The 14,993-nt window shown below is 41.7% G+C and overlaps 1 protein-coding gene across 1 annotated transcript; it reads left to right on the top strand.

Annotated features, from left to right (window-relative positions):
* The first annotated feature begins 979 nt into the window (after positions 1 to 979).
* Positions 980 to 14,573, top strand: LOC104834778 (heat shock factor protein 3-like). The gene is made up of 12 exons (XM_010572354.1): positions 980 to 1,083; positions 2,780 to 2,907; positions 5,696 to 5,820; positions 6,381 to 6,456; positions 7,206 to 7,267; positions 7,730 to 7,811; positions 8,095 to 8,228; positions 9,081 to 9,326; positions 10,866 to 10,971; positions 11,535 to 11,600; positions 12,757 to 12,823; positions 13,393 to 14,573. The coding sequence occupies exons 1-12, from the start codon at positions 1,080 to 1,082 to the stop codon at positions 13,722 to 13,724; spliced, it is 1,428 nt and encodes a 475-aa protein (XP_010570656.1). The 5' UTR covers positions 980 to 1,079; the 3' UTR covers positions 13,725 to 14,573.
* Positions 14,574 to 14,993: the final 420 nt, after the last annotated feature.

Here is a 14,993-nt window from a genome sequence, read left to right as displayed (position 1 = left end):
GGACGCGTAGAAGAGACTCTGCGGCGGAGGGGGGGGGTGTCCCGGTGCCCCCGCTGCCTGCCCGGTGGCCACGCACGACGCTCTGGCGTGAGCTGGCCCGGCGGAGCCGAGCATCGCAGCCTGACGGTGGGCGCAGTGAGCGCAAAGCGGTGGAAAAGGCACTTCCAGAAGTACCGTCCTTGTCGTTTTTTCCTTCCCGAGATCGGGAGGACAGGCCTCGCTGGCACAGGACACCGCAAACACTGCTGGCCAGTGAGGCCTCGGACACAAGCGCAGTGCTCAGTGTTGTCCCCCATCGTTTTTAGAGCGTTTTTAGATTTTCTCCCCTTTTTTTCAGGGGTTTGGCCTTTACAAAGGAAAAGATGGAAAGAAACATAGTATTTTTGTTCATAAAAACGATACCAAGACCTGCCTGCTTTCGGGAAGTTTGAACCTGAGACTATGCTAAATCCGAAACTGCTTGTGTCACAGTTACCCTTTTTTACCGCTGGGTTGTGTCGCCTGAACTTTTAGTAACTCTGCAACATTACTTGGTTATTTTTAGTGGTGACATAGTATATACAATGGAAGAATCTCGTCAGGAACTGGGCAGCTCCGATCAAGGGAGATAGAAGCCCTCTAGTGACATGAATTACATTGCACTTGAGCAATATTTACGTGTCTTGTGGACGAAGAGAGCAGCAGATACACGGGTTTTTAGAAAAATTTTTCTTTGGGTTAAGGTCAAAACTTCAGGGCTTTAAAAAAAATCTCCCGTTCAATAGAAGTATTCCATGTAACTGTCTTTTTGGACTCAAATTTTTTGCTACAGTACCAAGTACTCAGAAGTGCTCACACAGGCAATTCCCTCTACTAAGTGTTTTGCCCTTCCCTGTTGTAGGAACTGTCTCTGTTGATTTATGGTCTTGGCTTACGAGCAACACCTTAGAAAAATTGTGCTTGTTCTCTAACTGTTGCTTCTGCTTATTTCCTAGAATGGCGAGAACTTCTGCATTCTGGATGAGCAGAGGTTTGCCAAGGAGCTACTCCCCAAGTACTTCAAACACAACAATATCTCTAGCTTCATACGACAGCTTAACATGTGTAAGCATCAGCTGTTCTCATATATCCTTTCTGCCAATTTCATTGCTGCTTGGTATCGATTTGAATGTCTTTAAACAAACCAATTGACTTGGCAGGTCTTTCATCCGTGAAAACCTGAATTCTGGTCTTGAGTTTGCTTTGCAAAAGGAAAAGATAACAGGAGAGTTTGGCTTAGTCTTTATTTTCTGTTTCAACTCTGAGACCTTTTGATCAACAACCGTAAAAATATTGTTTCATGTGCTGGTACCTAAAGCTTGGGTAGAGTTCACTGGGCTCCAGTGGTAGTGTTAATGGTAATGGTAACAGCAAATTTATGTATACCTAGAGGAACAAAGGCTGTACCTACACCCATGCAGCTAGTATATGAAAAAAATTGCCTAGATTATGCTGTTGCCTGCATTGCTTTGTTGAAACAAGATTAGTCACACTGATGGATCGAGCTGGACTAAGTTTCTCATTATGTTTCCTGTGCTCGACTTGTGAGCATCATGTAGCATCCATTATATAACACATGTACAACTTGTACAGGGAAAGAAGCTGGAATGAAGTTGTAATTCAAAGGTATGGTACAACGTGCAGGGCTGCAACGCACAGCAGAAATAGTTGTTTTGCAGCAGACAGCTTATGGGCTGAGGGAGGGTACAAACTGCATAGAAGATGGCTGCCTTATTTAGAATTTCCATTCAGAGTAAGAGGAAGGAACTCTCTGTCCTTGTCCAATAGGTTTGCCTGGTCTCTCTAGCCTATGCCTATTTAGATTTTGTCAGACATGAGAGAGAAAGCGTACATTTAGCCTCTTGACACAGGGTGGATGCTGCTGTTCGTGTCAAGTGTTGGTTGGGACTCCCATCACTTGCGTGTCAAAGGATAATGCAAGTAAACAATTGTCAATTACCTTGTAGCAAGGGTAAATGCTAAAATGCAAATATTCCTATGAAGACGTGCAATGTGATAGCAGCTTCCTTTTCCTGCTGGACCTATGCTAGCTTCGAGTAAAGTTTTCTAATGATAGCGCTGTTGGGGCACAATGAAACTGGAATACATTAACTATGTTAAAAACTTGGCCAAGGTGAGACATGGATTGGTCTGTCAACTGTATTTCACATCTACCCTGCGGTACTTGAGGCAGATGGAAATAGAGCTGGCAATGTCTTATTTCACACAGGCAGTCTGGTATGGAGAAAGTACTCTGCGTGCATGTGCTTGCATAGGCTGAGAACTAATTTCTCTTCCTTACTTTATTCTGTAGACCCTGGTGGTACAAGACAGCATTTGTTTTGATATGTGTTTGTCTGGGATTATAGGCATGAAAGGGAAGGTGCACCGTTCTGCTGCTTCTGCCGGGGCAAGATTTTATTCAAGATGTCCTAATAAATCTCATTTCTGTTTAACTTTTGTGATTATTTGGACATCACTGTCTTGCTTGTGGACAGTAGCTGGCATCTGCCATGCATGCTGGTTGTACAGCCTGCAAGGTCATGTGATGGTATTGTGGACGTGTTCTCTAGCTGTGAAGATCGCAGCAGTCAAATCATTGACCACCAAAGAAAAGCTGCTTTGGCTGTTTTTCATAGTTTCTGCTCCCAGTAACTGTAGTGCTGTAGGCATTTCAGTAGCCTTGGGGTTTTCTTTAGCTATGTGTTGTAACAGTCAGCTTTGCACTGAAAGAAATGACTTTGTTAATACCTCTCCACAGATGGTTTCAGGAAGGTGATTGCTCTGGAGAATGGTATGATTACAGCAGAGAAAAGCTCAGTCATTGAGTTCCAGCACCCTTTCTTCAAGCAAGGGAAGGCACATTTACTGGAAAACATCAAGCGCAAGGTATAGTCTAAGCATGTATTTACTTTGCTTTTTTTGTTATGAAAAGTAGCTTATCAAGAGCATGTCCAGGGGTTTCAAACACTTTACAGCCAACAAATTCCATGGGAACCAAGATTGTGCATCATGATGCAAGCTTTTGTAACTCCCTCCTGAATGGCAGGCTAGTGCTTGGCTTGGCCTCCTCATGCCAGCTCTTAGGCAAAACACACCCTGCTGTTGTTTAGTAATGCACTGGAGTAGGGCCACATTCTTCATAGCTGTCAAAGTAGAGCCCTTTTTCCACAGAGCGTTCATATACCTGATTACAGCTTAGCATGGTCTTCAATTCTGCCAGCCTAGCAGCATTGGAAAGAGTCACAAAGGGAAAGAGCAAAAGAAAATACATTCCCAGTTGGTGCTCACTGAAAATTAGCAAGGGCATCAGTAATCCGTTCATTTGGGCGAGTTTCTGTAAATTACATCGTTCCCCAAAACTATGTTGCCACTAAGCTACATCTTTATTAGTGCTTTCCAGTTTTCTTTTGTACGTTCAGGCCTTGTCTGACCTGTTTCTGCACAGATATTTATCCTCTATTGGCACATTACAGCCCATAATATCCTGGCTGCCAGAGAAAGAGAGTATCGTGATACATCATGTTGACGTTTGAACTGCAGAACCTTTTCTTTAGAATGTCATAATGTGGTAGCTACATTGCCCAAGTTAATAAAAGCACAGGGTAGGCTTGAGAGTCACAATTGTGTTTTGATTGATTCTTCACTGAGCTGTCTCTGCTCAGAATCACAATTGATTAAATATAGTTGTACAGCTGCTTCTCTGACTCAGGGCTGTGCTCTTCCCAGATGCTGTAATCGCTAACTTGTCTTGGCTTGCACACCTTGCTTGCTGGTGTGTTGGGGCAGTCAGCTGATGACATTATGCATGGCTCCATGTATCCCAGGAGTGTTGCACTGGGTGGAGTATTCTAGATGGAAAGACAAAAGCTCTAGTTGGTGCCAAGGACGTTCGTATGAAACTATTGAATAGGCTGGTGAAACATACTCTTTGTTGCACAGGAAACGTCAGTGATTTTTTGCAAAACATCCATTAGTTTTTCCTGCTCTTTTACTGTTTGGAATGGAGTCATATTTTAGTACTTGCTGTAAACTGGATTTCAAGCCTCTAACAGGAATGCAAGTTTGAATGCAGGACTTCCTTCATTTACTCCCTTTTAATGTTAGTTCTGCTGGTGTGCTTCAGTCTCAACACCCTTATTGATTAGTTAGAGACTCCGAAGAGAGCAATTCCTTGCACTTGGGCAGAATGTTTTAGTTTGGCCCTTTTTTTAGAGGGAGGCTGACTGCATTTGAAAATTCCATCTGCTGTCTGCATCTTTTGTGTGTCTTCCCCATGGAGAGGTGGTATGCTGAAGAGAAAGCAGATGGCTGTGAATTTCATTTGGGATACGGCTCATGTACCTCAGCATAAAGTATTATCTGCAATGAATAGCAAAGCATCTAAAAATGTAGACAGAGAGGAGAACTGTCAGGCTGTTCAGTCCATCCTTTGTAACACTGGGTTATGTTAAGAAAGTAGTTATTTCTGTGGAGTGATTGCATAACAATTATGTTCTGTTTCATCATGAAGTGATGGCATGCTATTTTATAACAACATAGGTCCATTTCTGACCATCCCATTCTCCTTTGAAGAAAAGGGGTCTGTGAGCCAACCTGCATGGAAGTTGTCTAGCACTTCAGCAGGCCAGTCCCAGGTGCTTTCACCTCCCCTTTGCAATTTAGTGGAATACTAAGAAAAATTGTAGCATGCTGTAGGTTGGAAGGGACATCTGGTGGTTATCTGGTGCAACTCCATTTGGTTCAGTTATGGTCAGTATTTGGCTAAATGATTTTTAAAATTACAGCCACAAAACCAGGACATGTCATTCAGACGTGTGATGCACCAGACCTATCTTTTTCAAAATCCTGAATTGTATGTTAGCCATCAATGCCACCACTGCAGAGAGAGTTGCTGAAGGCATTTGAAAATTTTGAATATGGAACTGTGGGGAGGAGAGAGTGAGCTTTTTGCTTTCTGATGACTCTTCTGCCATCATTTGAAGAGGTGGCATTCATGGACTCTGCTGTGGGAAGAAGAGCAGTCTGGACTCTGACTCTCTGGAGACAAGTCTCTATAATTTTGGAATGTCACTGAGCAGAAAGGTAATAGAGGGAACACCGATATGGGAGTCTGCAATTTAGGTGGTGTGGGACAAATTTGCAAGTAGAGTAGGATGCATCTAATTAGACACCTCCCCCCTCCCCCCCCCATAACTTAATGGAAATTTGTTACTCCTCTGCTCGCGGATTTACCCACACCTAAAAGGAATGCCATCATCTTGTTTTTACTCCACTATCACTTCTGTGTTTTGGTTTTGGTTGGTGTCTTACTCTTTGACACTAGAGGGCAAGCTGTCACCAGACCTGTCAGAGAGAACCCCCTAGGGAAGGCTGTTTTCAATCAGTGGTAGGTTTTTATCATGAATTGCAATGGTGAATCTACTGTCTACACGTACAAAGTACTAATCTTGTGTTTTCATTGACAACTTGTTTTTTTTCATACAGTGTAGGCTGTCCTAAGGACTGTCATCTGTTGCAACCGTGATATTTTGTGATACATAAGAATTATAGTGTTATCTAATCTTTTAATGGAGTTTGTACCTGTTCTTCCACAGACTAACTACACTGTTCCTGTAGGAAGGAGTATGCAAGGTACTGTTCATAATAAAGCATGTGTAACCTGGTCCTATTTTAGGTATCTGCAGTAAGAACTGAGGATCTCAAGGTCTGTACAGAGGATTTGCACAAAGTACTCTCTGAAGTCCAGGAAATGAGAGAGCAGCAGAATAACATGGATGTCAGACTGGCTAACATGAAGAGGTAGACTCCGTCTGTTTCAGAGGCACTTATACGCTGAATGTTGCTTATATCTAATGGAGCTTGACTCTAAATGTGGGTTTCATTTGAACTGGAAACAGGTGAAGCTATATTTTTTTCTAAGAAGCCCCATTCCACCCCACACAACATTCTGAATCTTGTTTGTTTTTATAATTCAGTTGCAGACCAGAGATTAAGACTGGGAGTTTGTTGACTATCTTGAGATTTCATTTTGGTTGCCATCATCTGTAGTAGTTTTTTAGGGCCATCAAAGCGTTTCCTTTTCTAAACACAAAGGAATACCTCAGACCAAGATTATTGGTGGAGCAGCAGAGGATGAGAATATCCTTATTAGCGAGTGTTTGGTCCTGCCTGATGGAAAACGGAGTTAATTTAACCCAGAGTTTATACTAGTGGATCGGATTAACTGATTGTTAGCTATCCACGGAAGGAGTGTTGCCATTGGTCCTGCAAGGTACTGTGAAAGTTTGAAAGCTGTAACACTAAAGCATATAAAGTAAACTCTGTTCATCCTCTGTCTTCTGATTTATTCTGCATTGCAGAGAAAATAAGGCCCTGTGGAAAGAAGTGGCAGTTCTAAGGCAGAAGCACAGTCAACAACAGAAGCTGCTGTCTAAGGTACCATTGCAGCATCTTCAGTGCTACCATCCTTATTCCTGCCTCTGTGATACTTGATGGCATTCTTTGCTTATGTAGAATGACAAATGACACAGAGCTGAACAGGCTATATTAATACAGCATAAAGAAAATGTTCACAGTTCCTGAGCGTCCCAGAAGTAGCACAGCAAAGAACCACAAGCAAAATACTAAGGAAAAGTCATAGTAAAAGGGATTTCAGTGTGTTTGAAATCTCAGTGAACCTTATTTGGAGAGAAGTCAGTAAATCCAGCTGACCTGGGGTAAACATGGGGCTGGAGGCAGTGCATGGTAACAGGAGCCTAAAACAAGAGATTGCAGGCACATGGAATGGAGTCTGTGAAAGATCTTGGACCAAGACAGACTTAGACCACTCAAGAAGTCAACTTGGAACCCAGAAACTATAGAAGCTTCTGCAATGGCACAAATTTTCTCTGGTTTATCCCTCAGCTGTTTCTGGTCTGGAATCCTCTAGAGACTTGTGGTGTTACGTTACATTTTAAAAAAAAAAAACAAAACAAAACAAAAACACAACTGTCCAAGTGGGATAATTTTTCAATGCCATTGGTAACTATCATTTTGTGTTTTAAGACATGAACACAAATGGATTTTTAATTTACTTATTAATTTCAATCACATAACTACATAATTTTCTAGTAAAATCTGAATAATTTAATGTTAGGACTGCTATGCTGACCACTTGTTTTTGGTTTTTTGCTTTTCCTTTTTAGATTCTTCAATTTATACTAAGTTTGATGCGAGGAAATTACATTGTTGGGGTCAAAAGAAAAAGGTAATTACTGGATAGGTCACAAATCTGTGTCAGATATGAATTATAGGGATAAATCAGCTTCTAGAAGCAAGATACTTAAAGTGTATGAAAAATATTTTTATCACTCTTATATTGAAACTTGAGAAAGCTGATGGAAGCTGAACAAAGCATGAAATAAAGATTTCCTGTTCTTTATCACTAAAAAAATGGGTGGGAAGAGAATATACTATACATTTTAAATTTCGAATGGCATAGTTAGCAGAAATGGTAACTTTTTCAAAATGTGCAAGTGTGACTGACTTGCTCAAAACAAAAAGCATGCTTAGAATGCAACCTGTCTGCAATACACTTGCTAAAAAACATTTCCAAAAGCCAGTTTTCTTAGAAGTGGAAGAATGATTGTTCTTACCATTACTCCATGTATTTGGCATTGCTACAGCTTTTTACTGCGGAACCATATACTAAAGCTGTATTTTGTCTCAGGTCTCTAACGGATGCTGCAGGTGCTTCACCTTCCAAATACAGTCGTCAGTATGTTCGCATACCTGTGGAGAGTGGCCAAGCAGTAAGTCTTCCCAGGGAAAGAGACAGTGGGTTGGACAGGATGATACACAGTGATCTCGAAGTCTTCCTTCTTACTATTCATACCCTAATCTTGTAATCAGATGGACTCCATTTTGAAATGGGCAGCTTTAAAGCATTGCTCTGTCTGTAAAATCATGCAAATCAGTACAACTAGTCAAAGATGAAGTCTGAACAGGAAGGAGAAGTTGCAAGAAGAATGGAGCTTCAACATCAAAAAAAGTCAGACCTTTTGATTTACTCATTCTATTTGCTGTATCCTGCAGGTGGCTTTTTCTGAACATGATGCAGATGATGAGGATGGAAATGGTACAGGTCTCATCATTCGAGATATCACTGATACCCTGGAAAATGCCACTGATGGTCTCCTTGCTGTAGCACACACAAGTGGCAGAGCCAGGTACTTTTAAAGGATGTGGCAGTATTTATGCTTAGGTTGTTAACTAGGTAGGTACACTAGTATAAGTGATCCATGTGAATTCTGGGAAACAGCCTCTCTGAATTTTTACTCTATTTGTGCATGACAGGCCTGTTTGTAGGCTGTCTTTTTTACAGTGTGTAGCATTGGTCATGGTCAGCAAAGCTTTTTAAGAGCTCATGTCTCTTCAGGAGTGCTTGAAGGCCTATCAAGCTGATTGGCACTTGAAGTTTAATTTGCTGAGGCTTTTCTATCTATTCAACAAATAAGCACATACTTAATGTTTTTACTGAATAGGGACCTGAATGCATATATAGGTTACTAATAATCAATCCAAAATGTATATAGGTTACTAATAAACAAACCAAGATGTATAGTTTTATCTCCAGTTTCACTACTACTCTTGCTAATATTATGCTAAGCATAACTGAAGGGAAGACATTCTTTTGTGTGGCATCAGATTCTTGTGAAAAACCATTTAGCTGTTAACATCCACAGCGACATAGGGACCAATTTGGAATCTTTTCTTTCCAGAGACACAATGTTAAGAGGTTCCCTCCTGCCTAGTTTCCATATACTATTTTGCCGCTTTGGGCCTGGCAAAATGGGGTGGTTTGCTCTGATAAATGCTATCTGTATAAGCTGTAATAAGAGATTCTTCATCTGCCTTTGGGAAGGCACTTCTTTTCTTTTTCTAAAGACCAGTTGGTTTTTTGAACCCTTGACTACCCTGACCTTATTTGGTGTTAAGATTTGAGGTACTAAACTTGAAATGAGTAGTAATACAGTTGATGAATTCTTCTGTGTGTTGTTTCTCTTTGGGTCATGTTTTAGAGAGACACAGGCAGCTCTGGATCCTGGCTTACCTATTTGTCAAGTATCGCAGCCAAATGAGTTAAATTGTGCAGAAACTATCCCACCAGTTCATATAAATGATGTCAGCAAATCCAGTGAAATAGGAAATGTTGCTGTGGAACTCCATACTGCACAACCTAATGCTCCAGAAGACCCTGTGTCAGTGATTGACTCCATCTTGAATGAGAACAACTCTGGAAACCAAAACGATCCTTTACTGGACAGGTATCTTGTGGGATCTTGTCAAAGTTTCAGAGGATGTGTTTAGCTTTTTAAATGTCATTGATGAACTGAATTTTCTGCCCCTTAGTAGGTCTTGAAAAAGACAAGTGTTAGCATCATGCACTAAAAGCAGGGCAAGTTCATCTGTCACATCTCTGATAATGAGTGTGCCTGACTTCTGGTGCATAACTCTGAGGACTGGTGAGGTCGGTCTGTCACATCAGCCCTTGTATTGCCAACTACTGGCACTGCCAAGTACTGCCAAACAGCAGGTCAAGGGTAGTGATTTCAGGAGAGCACCACTTGTTGATTTGTTTCTGAGGACTGGATATGGATTTGTATCAGTGGTAGTCTGATGTTGTTTCGCTGTTGCTTCCTTTCTTTGCCCCTCACTTTCGCAAAGGTTCATTTCCCTTGCACATTGTCAGGTCAGACTCGCCCCTGGGAGCAAAACCATGCAGGCTGTGGTTTCACACTCAGCAGCACTGCTGCTTAAGCAGTTCCCAGCTCTGCACTGGCCCCCAAGCTTTATCAGTGCCGTCACTTGTGTGGCTGCAGGGTGGGCTGGATCAAGGAACAAACTTTTTAGTTCTTTCTCCTCACAGCTTTTCTGCTGTGCTTAACTTCAGGTAGGAAGTACTGAGATGATGTGTCACAGCACTCGGTGTAAACTGAAGGCCCTGTAATATCACTGAATCACAGAATAGTTTGGGTTGAAAGGGACCTTGGGGATCATCTAGTTCCAACTCCCTGCCATAGGCAGGGACACCTTCCACCAGACCAGGTTGCTCAGAGCGACATCCATGTCCTTCTTACGGCCCCAGAGCTGAACGCAGTACTGCAAGTGGGGTCTCACAGAGCAGAGTGCCTTGGTGGGACTGCAAAATGTGGGGCAATGTCTTGGAACTCTCTGTTCCTTGTAGCTGGGAGTTCCACCATAGGAGGTAGCTTGCAGCACAGCGAGAAGTTCAGCACTGGCACCATGCATGCAGCTTCCTTTCCACTTCAGTCACTGTCCTTTGAGTCCTGCCCACTGTCCTTGGAAACGTGTACAAGTTGGCAACAATCTGATGGTTCAAAACAGGTAGTGTTTCTTCAGATCCAGATTATGTTCAGCCCTTTGCTTATCATTTATTGTCCCCAGGTGAAGCCATCAGACCTTAGTTTAAACAGATGTTGGTATATAGGATGGGATCTGAGAACATTTGAAAGATATTAAAATGAAGGAAGAAGTAGGTATGGAAGGAGGAACTGCTTTTTGATGTGATAGCTATTATTATACTTGCTGTTCAGATGGTCGTCTTTGTACCTGTCCTTCAAAGAGTTGGACCATGAAAAGTGGTACAGGAATGCAGTTTCATTCATTTGGCAATAAGCTATTCTGGATTGTGAGCAACCTAGTCTGGCTCTCATCTTGCCCCACAGCTGTAATAACTGAGAGGTTAGCAGATCATTTCTGAGAGTTTTTCCTGCCTTGTGGTGCAAAAGAAGGTCCTAGCTGCTAACTGTTTCTTACAGTACTATATCATTTTGTCTTTTTAGGGAAGAAATTCAGGATTTTCTTAATTGCATTGATGCCAGCCTTGAAGAGCTTCAAGCAATGTTATCTGGGAAGCAGTATAACTTTGGTTCTGAAGCTTTCAGCGATGTGAGTGTCTTTTCACTTTTTCTGATTTCTGAAAAATACTTACTAGGTTGCATCATAAAATTTTACTGTTTTATTCTGTGTTGTAATGGGCAAGAGGGTGGAAAATCCTGAAAAACAAATAGTTAGGGATAGAATGATACATAGTCTTTCTATGAGTCTAACAATGTACACTGTAACATTGAGAGCCTTTTTCAGTTCATACTGTATTTCCATTGTACATAACTCAAGGGGGGGGGGGGGGGAACTTGGACCCTCTTCTCCCCCTCAAGCCTTTGTCACATAACATTACATCCTGACCATGTGTTTGATTATGCGTTATGATATGGAATGAAACTCAGCCATATACCTGGAATCACTAGGAAATATGGTGTCCTTTTCTTCTCATGTGACCTCAGTTTACTGCCACAGGTCGAAAGTATATTGCTGTAGGCCTGTGGAGGAGCCACCTTCCCTGTGCTTCAGTGGATGGAGCGGTGTCCTGGATTCTGCTGTCCTTTCAGGAGTTCTCTGAAGTTTTGTTTAAGAACTGTATTATACCACATACTGTCTGTTTTTATTTTCAGACGCTTAATTCTGAGCTGCCAGCCCTTGACATGAGCTTGATGGAAACTTCCCCTGGTATGGAAAATGTAAGAGTAAGAGTTGCTTCTGTGATGGGGAGGGTTAATATGATGTTGAGAGCTAAATTTTGACTGATGCAGTTTGAAGGTAGGGACTGGATTGATAGCACAGGATGAAACTGCCTGTTTATCTAGTCCCGCTGACGTAATGTTTTCAGTTATTGCTGTTGGTATATATGAATTTAAGAGGGTTCTCAAGATAATTTCAAGTCTTACGTTCCTAGCTGCAGTAATACACTCAGTGGGCTGATTTAAACTGTCACTTTGCTTTGAATAACATGGTTTTTGCTTTCTGAATACACCTTAGAACATAATGAAGAGGGAAACAAACTGGTGTCTGTTGAATCAGATGTCTGTATTGAGGATTTCCCCCCCCATCTATTACTTCTGTACCTTCTGTTTAGAATGAGGAGGGTAGAAAATCTTATCTTTTGGGGATGTAAGTTTCTGAGAACAGCTTCTTGGCTTGTTTCTCCTAGCCTCAGGGATTCCCATGATGTCTTTTAGCCAGGTAGTAACTAGGTCTGGGGTTATAGTTCAGATGACATTGTGTGCCTTCAGCCTGTCTGAACGAAAAGTACTAAATGAAAAATATAATGCAATATACTGTATTTATTCTGAACGCAGCTGTATGGAATTTCCTCAGAGGACATACAAAAGTTCAGTGCAAATTTACTTCTCTTGGTCCAGTTCCTAAAACTGACTCATGTTAAAAAAAACCTTGCAAGTGTCACTTATTTTTTAGTCCTGAAATAATATTTAAACTAGGACTTCCCAGTCATAAGAGCTTAGACCACAACTAAGGTAAAATGCAGCTGTGTTCAAGCAGGGCTTGCAAATTTTAATTGTATTGATGAAATCATGTTTAACAGTGTTATTCCAATAAGATAGACTATAATAAAGCTTCTGCTTTGGAACGTAAAATAAGTATTTGCTAGTCAGAAGCTTGTTTGGCTTTAGTAAGTTAAGTTTGTCTGTATTTCACCATGCCTTCTTCTGAGAGCTCCTGTTTGCTGGCCCTCATGTGGAACAGTGGGCTCATTGGTCAAGTGTTTCATTTCTCTTCCCTCCTCCTTTCACCTTTAATTTTGTTAGCCAGTCAGTGAAGGCTTGGATTTTGTTGTTGTTGAGCATTCTGTCTTACTCTCTGCCCATTTTGCTTCAGATTGCAAACTTGGCAGAGAGCACTGAAGATCTGGGAGCAAGAGAGAGAGAAACAGCCGGAAGCAAAGGTGGGCAGGAAGGAACACTGAGAGCTGTGACAGTTCCAAACTCTTCCAAAACTGTGTGTTGAAATGGAATTTTTGTAGCCTGTAATGTGGTTTATCTCCTTCTTTGGTCTGGGCTTAACATTTTTGTGAAGACTGGAATGTTTCACTGATCTTGATGAAGCTGTGCCTCAATCAAAAGGCCCCATCCTATGCCCCATGTTGGTGTTAACCATTTCCTTTTTCTTATACATGACAGAGTGCCACAATAGGGAGCAGAACTGCAAATGTCCTTGTGGAAGTATCCCCTCTATGGGCTACAACCCCCACAAATGCAGTGCTACTCATTTTACTACTTCAATGCTGCCATTGCATGCTGTATGTATTAGGGGCTTGAAGTGTGCTTCAGATATTGATCTGAACAGACACAGGAGCCTTAGCTCCCCTCTTGCAGCTGTGGATGTAGTCCGTCAGAGCTCAGCTGTGTGGTTTTCTTTAGTGAACCAGGTTTTGAAGCAGCCTCTCTGATTTTGCTTGTCTTGTCACTAACGTGACACAGGAGCCTGGAGTTTAAACTGTTTGTTTTCCCTCAGATATGCAGCTGATAGAGTACAGGGCCAATCCTCTGCTCTCATTATTTGAAGAACTACCTTCAAGTGAAGCTGCAGGGAAGACAGAGGATCCAAAAGACCTTCTGCTGCCCCCCCTGGATGAGAAACCTGCTCTTCATCCTCCCTCAGGTAGTGGAACTGGCTTGCCGCTAGCAGCTCCAGCAAGCCAGGCTGAGCCTCTGGATGCTCTGGGAATGGGTGATCCACCTCTCCTCTCGGAAGATGGGAACGGAGAGTATAAACTGTTTCCACTCTTGCTCCTCAGTCCTGTTGCTAACTTCATAGAAGAGGCCTCTGAGATAGAAACTTCTTGAACTCACATAACATCTGTAACTGGCTTAGTGGTGTGAATAGACAACAAGAAATGGATCAGCAAGAAGTTTGACCTCTCTCCTCACCTGCTTCCTGGGTGTCATAGTCTGTATAGGCAAAAGAACGTTCTCTTTCTACAAGCAAAGAGTACATCTGGAAAATCTGAAAACAGGCTCAAAACAAGAGCTGGTGGGAGTGAAGGCACTGGGCAGAGGAGAAGAACAATGTCCCTGTAAACATACCGCGATGTATTCCGTAACTTTTTATCCGATACCCTTATTGCAAGAGGAGATCTGTTTGTATCCTGTTTGTAAAGTTTGGCTGGGGTTTTTTGTTGTTTGGGTTTTTTTATTAGCTGGATAGTAATGTGGTATGTAATATTTTAAACATGAGTTTTACTCTTTCTGAGAGCCTGTTTCAATAGGTGGCTTGTCTACTGTTTGAAATTGAGATTTTTTTTAATTTTGTTTTTAATTTGAGATTTCTTTTTTGATAGTTTGTGGCTACAATTGTTTGCATCTGCTTAGATCACTTTCGTACTCCTAGATTTGCTCCTAGGTACAGGGAACATTTTTCCTATGGAAAATTACATTTTAACTGTGGGATATTACTTTTTAACATGCTAACACACATCCATTGCCACGGCTTGTAGGTGTTGTGGTAGGAAGTGCTTGCCACCCTGCGTAATGCTGATTTCTCATGCACATTGCATGGCAGTTCTTCTAGGGTAACTTGCACCTAGCTCACAGGTCATGTGTCCTCAGAAATTTTGAGTAGAACTGATTCACGTCTAGCAAGTCCAGCAGCTGTCCTTAAAATGAGAAGGGAAAAGGAAAAAAATTTTAAAAAAAGAGGAGTCATGGGGTAACTTGCATTGACATAGGACATCACATTAACATTGCTCTTCTGCTTGCAGTATCTATTTGTTTACCTGACCCTATATGAACACCTGACTTCTTGCTGCATTTTCTGCTTGTGGAATCTTAAAGCTAAATTAACTAGATGCATTTGAGTTCTTTGACAGCGAATTACAAAAACTAGTGTCTTCTTAATCAAAAAATCTTTTCTCAAAATTCCTTTCTACACTTTTTCCTAACTTCTTTGAGCAGCTGTCATGTAGACATCAGCCCCTGGTGTCAGTGGAATAGCAAGTTCTCCTTCATTGATACCAAGTTTGTAGCAGTCTACCACTAGCCCACACAAACCTGAAATTTGTTGTAGCGATACAAAACTGTTGGGGCTAGAAAATGCCTGGAGGCAGGTAGAAAACC

This window comes from Haliaeetus leucocephalus, unplaced genomic scaffold (assembly GCF_000737465.1).
Source record: "Haliaeetus leucocephalus isolate CR32 unplaced genomic scaffold, Haliaeetus_leucocephalus-4.0 Scaffold340, whole genome shotgun sequence".
NCBI classification, from domain to species: Eukaryota; Metazoa; Chordata; class Aves; order Accipitriformes; family Accipitridae; genus Haliaeetus; species Haliaeetus leucocephalus.
The sequence above is the reverse complement of the archived record's forward strand: the minus strand, read 5'-3'. Positions and strand labels throughout refer to the sequence as shown.